We start from the raw sequence: 12153 nt of genomic DNA on the forward strand, positions 1-12153 counted from the left end.
AACTCAAGACAAATAGAGATTTTGCTTTTATTTAGGTTGAGACAGGCATGCGGTGAGAAACACTGTGACTAATTTTGAGCCTTTCAGTGGTGGAATGAAGATGGTTTGTTGTTGTGCCAGACGTGGTGGACCTTTTCACCTTTTCAGGGGAAAAACAAGCCACCTTTTATTTAAATAGAGAGGCTTTAACTTAGACCTTAAACCTTTTACACTATTTTTGTCTTGTATAATGTTTACCTTTAAAATTACAACTAACAGTGGGCTCTAGCCAGAGAAGCATCATATTGGACGTTTATATCAATCTACCAAAGTTAACACCTTTTTGTCAAACCTACAAAAAGAAGAAGGAAGGAAAGAAGAAAATATTCAATTTGACAAGATTAAAAAAAAATAACATTTATGATAAAAATCACATATTAAACTTTATTATAGTGATTAGGACCTTTTTGGTTACTTGAATTGTGCTGAACTTGTACTTCCTGTACACACTTAAAACTGGCCTTGAGCTACAAAATTCCTAAATTGGGATTAGCTACAAAAATCATATATTTATCAAATTGATATCGTCTATATACTGTGCTGCACATGTCTCCAGACTCTAGTCCAAAACCTCAGCGAGCCACTCCCTCTTTCTTGTTGTGAAACATTGCGAAGGAGGAGCCTTTATTTTTCTGCGCAGCATTAAATCCGATCCCCTTGATGCGTGCGGAGAGGAAAGTGAATTAGAGATTGAGGTGCCAGCCCGAGTCACACCCCACTCCCACCCCATCCTCTACCCTCACCTCCCTCCGCCTCCTCCACCGGAGACCAAAGTCGTGATGCAAAAAGGAGAGAGAGAGAGAGAAAAGAGAACGAGACACAGAAAGAAGATATTTGAAAAGCTGCCACGAGTTCCCTGTCACACCGCCTCCTGCGTGGATTGAGCCGTGCTCTTTGTTATCTACGGGCATGAATACTGAGTGGATGTAAAGGGGGGGGGGGGGGGGGGGGCAAGGCCCGGGACAGGAGGGAGGAAAGGGGGAAACACGGATATGTCTGCATATGGTAGAATCCAAATTGAAAGTCACATGACTTACATTTTTCTGTGAATTCTCTTGTTGTACTTTAATATACGGAAATTCCCTGTGGTGTCATCACCATATGCATGAAAGTAAAACACTACAGCCCTGATATTATTTGGTATTTGTTTTTTTAATGGTATCATCGTGAGAATACTCACGTGAATTTTCTCCTTTAAACCCGTGAAACTGGCTCAACATTAATTTTTAACTTAGTTAAAGGCCTCTGATTTTTGATGCAATCCAACAGGCTGTTTGCATCTCACCGTGTGCGTGATGTTTTGTGACTTAAACGGTCCACGAAGAACCACTGCGTGTTCTAACTGTGCGAACATTGTGTTTAAGACTTACTTTAGCTTTAACCCCCCCCCCCCCACACACACACACACACACACACAACGTGCACACACATACACACAAACAGCCAATTTGCCCTATACAACAATACAATCACCTTTCACATGCGTGTCTACCCACTCTACTCATCCGCACTCAGTGGAGGAGGACAGGTGTCCCAGCTAGCTGTCCAAGTCTTATTCATCCCCCAGATACGTTCTGCACAGAGCACTCCTGCTATTGATCGCACGGAAGACAACAGGGTGCAAGCTTCCGGGAAAACAAACACGCACACACACAAATATATATATATATATATATATATATATATATATATATATATATATATATATATATATATATATATATATATATAATCGTTAAATACAAGCAATCGCATCATGCGCAGGAGAACATGCAGAGACTCCTGAAAGAGTTACTCATGAGTAAAGATCGACAAGGCCTAAAGATATATCAGAGTTTATCGAGAGTCACTCTTTTTTTTTTCTTTTTGCATTTCTATCTACACATAAACCAAGAAGCCTCGTGTTTGTTCAATAATTATAATTATTTTATAGCAGGGAACATAAACTCAGCTGTACTACTAATTTGAACTTGTGTTTTCTTTGAAATACACGCAGATTTTAATGATAAAGAGACGACAGACCTGCAATATTGCACTGTTTGCACTTTCTCAATAACTCCTTCTTTTGACAGTTTTGGTCTGCAGCTCTTAAACATACACAGGCCTGGACTTAGGCCCCCATTCGTCACACTATAGGTTTTTTTTTTTTTTTTAAGTGTTTTGTACGGGAGGGGGGTAAAGGGGGTCAGGGAGCTTTAACTCGGTGACAAAGCCTCATTTGCAGGTCAATGCGATGGCACACTCGCCTCTCCTCTCCATCCAGCTTGCCTTTGTTCCCTGTCGCCTGCGCCGATGCCAGATGGTCATGGAAAATGCTAATTCCCCCTGGCTGATTTTCCTCCTTTCTATATTTAATTGCAGTCTTTGTAGACTGCCCCGTTAATTGTGTGTTTTGAGTGGAAAATGTGCTCTCTGGAATTATATTTTTGGTTGCTACATTGCTCGAAACCAATAAAATATAGGCCTACTAAAGAAGCACATAGATAGAAAACAATAGGGCAAGGCGTTTTAAACAAAACACCGACGCATTTTATAACATATAGTTCATAACAAAGTCACGAATGCGAGAATCTAACCCGTATGCCCACCAAACCTTCAATTTTATAAAACTTGACTTATCTTAATTAATCAAAAAACATCAAATAAGAGTCAGACTTATAACTTTCTTTGTGCCAACTTACATATTTTCATTGTCTAGTGTCACATTAAAGGACGAATGAAAATGTATTCCTGTTTCGTTTGTCGGGGAGAGGTGTTTTTTTGAATCGTAATTGTAATATGGTAAATGACAGTAAGATCTACTTTTATTTCTTTAAAGATTTGAGAAAATGATGATAAATCGTAATATAAATTGTAATGCTCAACATATAACAACATCGCAAGAAATGGCTATAGTATTTTTTTGGTGTAATGATCGAAATTCTGCTATATCACATAATCACGTAGCTCATAGCTAATGTAAAAAGAAAGCTACATTTTTATCAGTGTATTGTGGGGCCTAATGAAGCACATGCGCACTGTTTTGCTCGTGACTGAGGCAAATGTATCTGATGTGAGTTAAAGGTCAGACGGGAGAGTGTAGGGCCCTTGAGGCTGATTCTCTCCATCAGCAGCTGGCTGTTTAATGATATTCATGTTAATGGGGTCTGTATGTTCGCTGTCATCTCTTTCCTTTATATCCATCATATCTGGGCTCAATTGAATGAAGTCATAACTGCCAAACAGCAATTTCTGTGAAGCTCAAACCGTAAAACATCCACTAACACAGTTTTAGGCGTTGACCTTGAAGCTGATGAATGAAAGGTGATATAATACAGCTTATTATTTATGTGTAGTCGGATAAAATTATTTTAATTTTTTATATATATACTCCAAATACAACTAATTATTACTTTAATTATTATTTCTGCTTAAACGGAAGTCTACCAGTTGATTTTCAGGCTTTAACCCGTGACCTCTCCCATAATGGATCCAGTTCAATAGCTGTTTGAAAAGACGAATACGAATTTAAGTTCTATTTACTGCGACAAATTTTATATAGTTACACAGCTGCAGAGACAAATAAAGGAAGATGACCCTTTTTAGCACGGTGGGGTATTGGAGCCCCCAGAATGTGTCCAGTCTCCAACATTGGGACTTCATTAAAGTAACACATAAACAGCTGTTGTCTTTAACATGTAAACTATTGAGAATTTAAAACTGCGGCTGAATGGCCCCCGCAGCTCCCCGTGGGCATATGGGCGTTAATTAGCTGGATATAGCCATAGATTAATTATAATATTTTTTCGCCCATTCGTATCAATAGACCAGCCAGACAAAGTGTCTTTTGTTCCGTGATGCAGGACATTCTGTGGCTGACTGAATAGGTCTTGGCTATGTCTACATGGATTTGCCATATGGCAACAAAAAAGAAAGAATGGAGCCGGAGAGCGCTTTGTGTTGGAAATCAGAACAAGCTCCGTCAGAGCTTATGGCTGCATGGAAATGACAAAGTCACTCTGGCCATTAAAAGTCTCCTTCTTTTTTGTCAGAAACACTCGTGTCACGCAGTCAAAGCTGCTCAAACGAAGGGAGAAACTTGTGGAAAATTATGAAATGTGGCTATATTTACTTGTGAAAACAGCCCAAAGGGCCCGGAGCGCATTCACACAGACGCCGCATTTGGCTTCTTTCAATTAAGGGTAAACTTGCAAGTATGACCTGTTGAATGGTTTGTTTCAATAGACGAGGACAATTACAAAGACTAGTAGTTTTCTTTTTCCAGCTCTGGCAGGTGGCCTCCACGCCCGGTGTATCTACGCCGGGGTAAACAGTGTGTGTGCGTGTGTGTGTGAGTGGGTCTTTAGAGGGGCTTGTCGAGTGCGGGTGGATGTGGGGGTGTCTTCATGGCAGACAAAGCGGGATCCAAAGGCAGCTGCTGCTTCTTTTAGGGAGCGAAAGGGCCTTTAAATCCTCGCCTTATATCCCGCAGCTGCCAAGAAGCATACGGCTGCGACTCAATGCGTTGTCCTCCCGCAAGAGTCTGCGTGAAGAGAACACACTTCCACCGGGGGGAAGGTGAAATCAGGTAGACATGTCTGTCACAACAGCATGTGTGTTCTTGTGTTCTTCGCAGGGTTTCTTGTGTAACTTTGCAACTGAGTGACCCAATCTCAGAGTGATCGAGGAGCACGATGCAGTTTCACAAGTAACCCGGCCGCTGATGATGGCAGCTTTGTGGCAACCACACAAAGACGTCATCTGCCTCCTATCTCTGTTTCAATTTCCTTTTTCTTGTTACTCTCATAACAAAACACACAAACAAATGTGTTTAAAATTAAAGTGGAAGAAAGAAATTTTTATTCACGTCATTCGCAAGACATAATTAGGTCACTTGTATAGAAAAAATACACACAAAATGAAACCGGCTCAGAGATACAAAGAAAACTATTTTTTTCAAGTGTGGGACTAATATGAGGAAGCTACATGATTGCGAAAGTTAAGAACAACAAACCAAAAAAAAAAAAAAAAACCCACAAAATTTCAAAAGAAAAATGTAAATAATAAAATTAAAATTACAAAATATGCCCTTTGGCTAAATCAACAAGGCATTTATCAAATATGAACGAACATAAATAAATTATAAGTTAGAATAGACTTAAAAAATATACATTTTACCGAACAAAGGGAAAACAAATAATAATAAACACGCACGCATACACAAACGAGAACAGAAATAAACATTTATAAGGTATTGTCTCTATAAAGCTGTACACTTTTGGCCAGTGTAGACGATTCTTTTAAAGAATTTTTTTTTTTTAGAATTGCACAGATGTTAAAACATTTAACACTGTCGAGTGGCTGTATGCAAAAGCAACAATGAAATGCTACATTTGTACTGGATAGAAGTCATTCGGAGAAATCTCCTCTCTCTTTCTTTTTCTCCTGCCCCCCCTACCACCCCACCCCCAAACCGTTCAGAGTCCTGAGCCTGGTCAGGAGCTCGGATTGCGCTCCGCCGGGGCGCATCGAGCCACAGCCGACCGTTCGGACTTCTTTGTCCCCCCAACACCGTCCTCTTCTCTCTCTCCTGCGTTTCAGTTGCTTGAGTGGGTGGGTCGGTTGACGGGGTGGTGGAGAAACAGTCTCCCGTGATCCTCAAAATGCGCAGGAAAATAGTGCAAAAAGAACAAAAAACACCTGAGGAAGAAACAAAACGCAATAAGTTTTCTGAGAAAAGAAGAAGAGGAAAAAACCCGGCCATTCCTAAGAAAGACGGCGAGTCAGCTTTCTGAGGAAACCTGAGACTCGCACTCAGCAGAAGGCGTCACCCTTTGCCCGAGCCCTTTTTCCCGCCACATCGTGACGCACGAACACCCCTCCCTCCCCTCCCCCAACCGCTGGTGTTACTACATCAACTACTATCACTACTACTGCGATTTCACCACCGCAGTCTCGCCCCATCAACCCCCCCCCCACACACACACACACACAGATAAGGCTGTCTGTGCCTTTTGGCTCACGTAATCCGCTGCAATAATTAAAGCGTAAAAACCATAACAAACACACAAAGACTGCCCCCCCCCCCAAAAAAAACCGAGGATGCTGAACATGAGAATCTGTTACTCTCTTTATAATAAAGCTTCATTGTCTCCTCTGAGTGTGTAAAAGAAAACAATTTTGATTCGTTTAGAAAATACCTTCAACGGATCCTCTTCCGCGGAGTTTGTTCCACCTGGATTGGAGACTTGGAGAGGAGACAGGCGGTCATGTCACTCGGTTTTATATCAGCAGGCCTCTTTCGTTTCACGTAGAAGTCTGTGACAAAAGAAACAACAATAGGGAAAATGAATTTGGATTTATGAGCCGTGATGAAATGATGCGCTGCGCACAGCGGGAGGACAGGAGGATGGTGTGGATGCTGGTCTAGGAGCCAATAGCAGGCTCGATTTTCAAAATGCGAAAGCCGCTGAATTTACCTGTGATGTGTGTGTTGTTGTCAGGAGCGGCCGTTCTCTTGCGCCTGACACACGGGAGCTGCCCGGTGGTCGCTTTCCCTGAGTTGATCTTGTCTGTGCGGTTCTCCTGGTTGATCTCCCCCGCGCAAGGAGAGCTGCTGCTCTCTGGCACGGCCAGGCGATCCAGTGCGTCCGCACGAGGGCTCTCCGGGAGAGCAGAATCCGAGGGTGACTGCACGGGCACTCGGATTTTGCCGTCCTGCACAGAGTCCTGGTAAAACACCGGGGTCTTATCCGCAGTCACCGCCTCCCACTCGTAATCCCCTTCCAGCGGGGTGTTGGCCTCGAAATTAAAGTTCCATCTCTGCTGGTCCCGTTCGGAAATCTCTCGCAATTTTTCCTTCATCTCCCGGTTCAGCTCGTCGTGATCCACCGGTCCGAAGAGGTTTCGACAGACTCCGGTGCGCCTCTGGAGAGGGAAGGTCTTCCTGGCCACCAGCCTCTCTAGCGTGGTTGATAATTGGACGTGGGACATCTCCAAAAACAAATTTCCCCCGGAAAAAAAGAATCCAAAGTGATAGACTGATCCCTGCTGAGGTTGTATGTTGATAAATGTTGTTGTTGTTCAGCCCGAAGTGCGTTTGTGTGTGTATCCTAATTCTTACGCTCGTGCCTATGCACGCCGCACCGTTCCGTTTAAATGTACAGCTTTCATAGTAAGTCTTTGGAGTATATAACCTCCTAACGGGCACCTTGATCGCCCTTCTCATTGGTTGCCTGGAAGTCCAGCCCTCTCCAAAACCCCCACCCTGATTTCCCATTTCCCGTTGTACCTATTGGCTTCGTGCCGACCAGAGCGCAGCGTTTTGATTTTTTCTCTCTCTAAGTGTCAACCCTCGGGAAAACTGAGCAGTTTTTTTCTCGTGTCAGCAGGAATGTGTTTTACTTCGCATTTGTGTATCTGATTCTATTTTCGGACACCTTGGTTTTGGGTTTTGTCTTCCGTGTTTAGTTGTAAATGCCTCCGACCAAGGGCGTAAAAACGCACCATCGCATTATTTTCATACTTCATATTTAGTGTTCAGCAGTTGAACAGCTTCAGTGTGTTATTCTTTAATATGTAAGGAAAGAAAAACAAATGCTGAAACCCGATCTAACCACTTAACTGATGTTTGACCCTGCCATGTCATCCGGCACATAAATCCACCTACTTTTCGATTTCTTCACGTTTTCGTTTATTTATTTTTTTGTCGCCGATCGCAATAACAGCGATTCCAGTCTGCGGGGATTTGTCCCACAGTGAGCAACTCTGTCTGCAGTACAGAAGCAACGTAAACATTAGTGAGACCTCAATAAACCACAATTTCAGCAGTTTTTTTAAATGTCTTTTCTTATTTACTTAATAAAGCAAGGCAACTTTTCGAAATCATTTTTTTCTTTTCTAAATGCGTTTTGTTACATTTTTTATTTATTTATTTTTTACCTTAATATATAATATAGCAAATCGAGAATTTAAGCACCACGCCGTGTTATTTTTTGGCAATTAAAAATGTACGTCTATCCACTCACAAAAGCATAAATCACGCAGGTCACAATCCGCCTGTTACCACTAATGTGTGCGTGTGGCTCTGGGGATTGTTACTGGTAAATAGTCATTATTACTTATGAATAACTTCAAAATATGTACAGTAGCATTTAATACAATACAGGATTTACGTTTTAAATATCATAGCAAGCTTTATTATAAGGGGAGACTCGGGGAGCTCATTCTCCGCCGAAGACAATGCACTATTTGGCAATTTTGAAGAAAATGATCCGGATCCACACCAAAATGTACTGAGTGCTTCAGCTGCCAGTGTTTCACCACACAAACGAGTTTCCCGAAATTCCGCTGTATTTATTTATTTATTTATATTTTATTTTTCTCGTGCATAGTCGTGCTGACAGTCAGGCACTGGAAGCACAACTTCCATAAGTTTGACTCCAGGGTACCGGCTGTCTTAACAAGCAGGGAAACAGTCACGGGAGACGGGCAACGCCTTTTTGCAAGCAATGATGGGTGCATGGCGTCCCGTAGAGGTTCCAGTCTGATACTGCAGCTCAAACCTCAAACTAAGCGCAACCATCATCCCAAGAAGAAAATAAAGGAGCAAGACTTTCAGTGTATCACCTCCTAGTTTACACATGTGCACATAGATTTTTTTTTAAGTGACACTGGTAACATATTCAGGGGAAAATCTCTATAAAAGAATTTTATCCACATTCATCCTGAAAAGGAGCATGATCTGCAAGCTCTGTGTAACAACGTGATGTCACATAAGGCTCAGCTATAGGTCAAGAGGTTTACATGTGAGCGTCATCAAAGCAGCATGAAGAAGACAGAGGGACACAGGGTCTGGTCATATGTGTGCAGGCTTCCTAAAACACTTCCAGTAAAGGTCAGGTGGTCTCATGTGACAGCGACAGTAATATGTCACACATTTTCCTGATTCAGGACTGTAAACTGAATCCATGAGGACTGAAACGATATTATAGGTTTTTTTTTTAATTATTTTGAAAATAATTAGCTTTCTTTTTACAAGAACAATTAATTGTCTATTAAGAAGAAGCATTTAAAGCACGCATGCTTGAACAATGCTCTTCAACAACAACAAAAAGATTTGTTTTTGAGTCTTTTAACCTTGAAGTGACCATCCTGGCTAGATGAAATGTGCTTTAGTGATTTTGTTTAATAAACATGCTGCATAGCACAAATTTGTCCGTCTACTCCTGAAAATTTTACAGGTATTTGTTCAATGTTTAGTGGAATTTTCAGTTTCTCTTCACTACACTGTATTGTTTGCAGTCATAGCTCACAGACCTAAGATTGTTTGTTTGTGTGTGTGTGTGTGTGTGTGTGTGTGTGTGTGTGTGTGTGTGTGTGTGTGTGTGTGTGTGTGTGTGTGTGTGTGTGAACCACAAATCAGTCCACTCACAAAAACACCATGGTCACTTGAGGGTTAAAGTGAAAATGAACGTAGGCAGGCAGAAATCTCACTGTTGTCTTTTGGCGCCCCCTGCTGGTAATACAAGTTTACTAAAATTTGACCCAGCTGGTGAACCTAATTTGAAGCCATGTAAAGTCACTGTAAATTAATAAACACATAAATCGGTTTTATTTTGCTTATACTGATGGTAACCAATTAACTGCACACACAACATCCTCCTAAGCAGATCACAGATAAGGTTGATCAGTGCCTCTGCTGCTGATTATTTACATATAACTCAGTGCTAACCAAAACTTATCTCATCACTTCGCTTAGTCCCAAACTGGTTACAGATTTGCTTCACAATTCTTTGATTGTGGGAATAACTCTTCTGCTCCTCGGGCCTACTCCACCAGCTGATACTATCACCTGATGGTTTCAAGTCAATTAAAGTGCAAAGAGAAAGTCTGGATCCATTAGTTTTTCAAAGGGGAAAATAATCTCTTTCATCAGGAGTGGTCAGTCAGCTATGTAGCCTGACTCATTTAGCTGACACATGCAGGAGTATGATTCTTTCATCTTTACACACACACACACACACACACACACACACACGCTACAGATGACTTAACTTGCTCTTTGACTTGAATGGAAATATCCAGAGGGCCCAATCCAAGTAAAAAAAAAAAAAAAAAAAAAGACCCCGGAGGCTCACTAGACTGTGGGCAACATGTTGATTGATGGAACAGACAAAGAGGGTTGAGCTCTAACTGTGTTTGAGCTATTGTCAAACACTTGATTAATCAAAGGAAGGCCTTGAACCAAATAGAACAGAATGTGAAATTAAACTGAACTCAAATAAAACATTTAATTAAAAAGTGCACATGAGCAGTAGGTTTTTGGATTGGATTTTATTTGTTTTAATGTGTTTCCTTTCCACTGGTCACGTTAAAGCAGTGAAACAAATGTGCATATATGTTGTATATGAAAAAAAAGAGGCCAACAGCTATGGTCTTTTTTTTTAAAGTTAACTGAAGAAGAAAAAATGTAAACACAATAGGAAGAAAACAGCTGTCTACTGATTTATAATGAGTGCATTAATCCCAATTGATGTATTTAACTAGGGACTTGTGTGTTTTTCAGGTTGACTGTGCAAACACATTGTTTGTGCTGTTTTTATTGTCGCGGCTCTTGAGTAACTAAAAAGCACACACACGCAGACCCCTCACCTGAACAAACTGATCCTTTTGATCCTGCAGAGTGTCTGCAGGCATCACCGCTGGGGCTTTTAGCAGATGAATATACGGTCATCGAGGCCCGCTGTTCCACATGACAGCTATAAAACTGTTTTGTCTGCATGCTTTCTCTGAAGACTGAAGCTGGCAAACATGTGACACACCCATGACGACCCACTCCACGAGTGATGAGCCACTCCGTCAAACGACATTTAAGATCATCAGACCTTTTACAAGAAATGCATATTCTACAATACAAAGAGAAATGCAAATATAGAGACACTTCAAACTTCTGCTGTGCTACTGATGCAATCATTCGCAACAGCACGACATAAGCAAACATCTGCATATGTTATTTTTAAAGTTGTGCATTGCTGTCAGGACCTTGAAAATACTACCCATTACTATTGCCTTATTACATGTCAGCAAAAGAAAACAAACTTGAAAATGAAAATGTTATGTCGCGAAATCAACTTCTTTTTCTGACAGAAAATTGAAGGAGTACATGCTTCATTTGCTTACTAAATCCACCAGCTACCATCCAACTGGATGGTACATTTCTGCCAAATTGTGAGCTGTAATTATATAAGCCTGTGTCCAGTGCTTTAAAACATTCTGTGCCGAGCTGTTTGTTCAGAAGTTAAAATAGTGCTTTCAGTGTTTTTATAGCACTTATGCATGAGTAAATATCTAAAATGCGCTGCGGTTTGCGGCTGACTTGTTCTATTTCTCTTCAGGCAAAAGACTTTATAGTTCATCTACATGACCCCTGAACGTTTTTTGAACCCTGCCTCTCAATTACTTTAGCTGCAAGGGGCTTTACTTCCTTGATTTATGTTGTGCTTTATAATTTAAAATTTTTTATTATAACTATGGTTAAAGTGCAACATGCCATGTTCTTAATCATAGAGAGGCAGAGGAATGCTCTGTTTAAAGCAATATATATACTTTAATGCTACTGTTTTTAAAAGCCAGCCAATCAAACTGTTTCCAAGAAATGCTTAAAGCTTCAGGCTACACCATTTATTACCATTATTAAAACAAAAGCCAAACACATGCTTCACTCGTATGAGTCACTGCACTCATATGATGGCTACTTTGGGCAGTGAGGTCTTTAGAAACATTGATGCCACACTAAACCTTACACTGAAAACTATAAACATACAACTGGTAGCATGTTTAATTCCATAGTCAAAATATATTTTAAAGAATTATTTATTTAAAGTTTAATTATGGATATGTTAACATAAAATTGTATTAATGCTAAACATAACCTTTGCCAAGGAGGTTATGTTTCTGACAGCGTTAGCATGCATGAATGTCATTGTGTCTGTACACACAATAGCTCAAAAAGTTTTGAATGAATTCCAATGAAACTTTGTAGACGTGTAGAGTGAGTTCGTGTTAACAACCCATTAAAATTTGGCTTACATCTATCAAGGTCTTCAAAGTCAACTTAATGGTTTATTGCCTTAT

The 12153-nt window shown here is 40.7% G+C and overlaps 1 protein-coding gene across 1 annotated transcript; it reads right to left on the reverse strand.

Annotated features, from left to right (window-relative positions):
- Positions 1-4868: 4868 nt before the first annotated feature.
- Positions 4869-7881, reverse strand: LOC134632316 (cyclin-dependent kinase inhibitor 1C-like). Its single transcript, XM_063480990.1, has 3 exons — positions 6498-7881; positions 6219-6336; positions 4869-5718 (listed from the first exon to the last, which is right to left on the reverse strand). The coding sequence occupies exons 1-2, from the start codon at positions 7009-7011 to the stop codon at positions 6221-6223; spliced, it is 630 nt and encodes a 209-aa protein (XP_063337060.1). The 5' UTR covers positions 7012-7881; the 3' UTR covers positions 4869-5718; positions 6219-6220.
- Positions 7882-12153: the final 4272 nt, after the last annotated feature.

This window comes from Pelmatolapia mariae, linkage group LG7 (assembly GCF_036321145.2).
Source record: "Pelmatolapia mariae isolate MD_Pm_ZW linkage group LG7, Pm_UMD_F_2, whole genome shotgun sequence".
In the NCBI taxonomy this organism is placed as follows: Eukaryota; Metazoa; Chordata; class Actinopteri; order Cichliformes; family Cichlidae; genus Pelmatolapia; species Pelmatolapia mariae.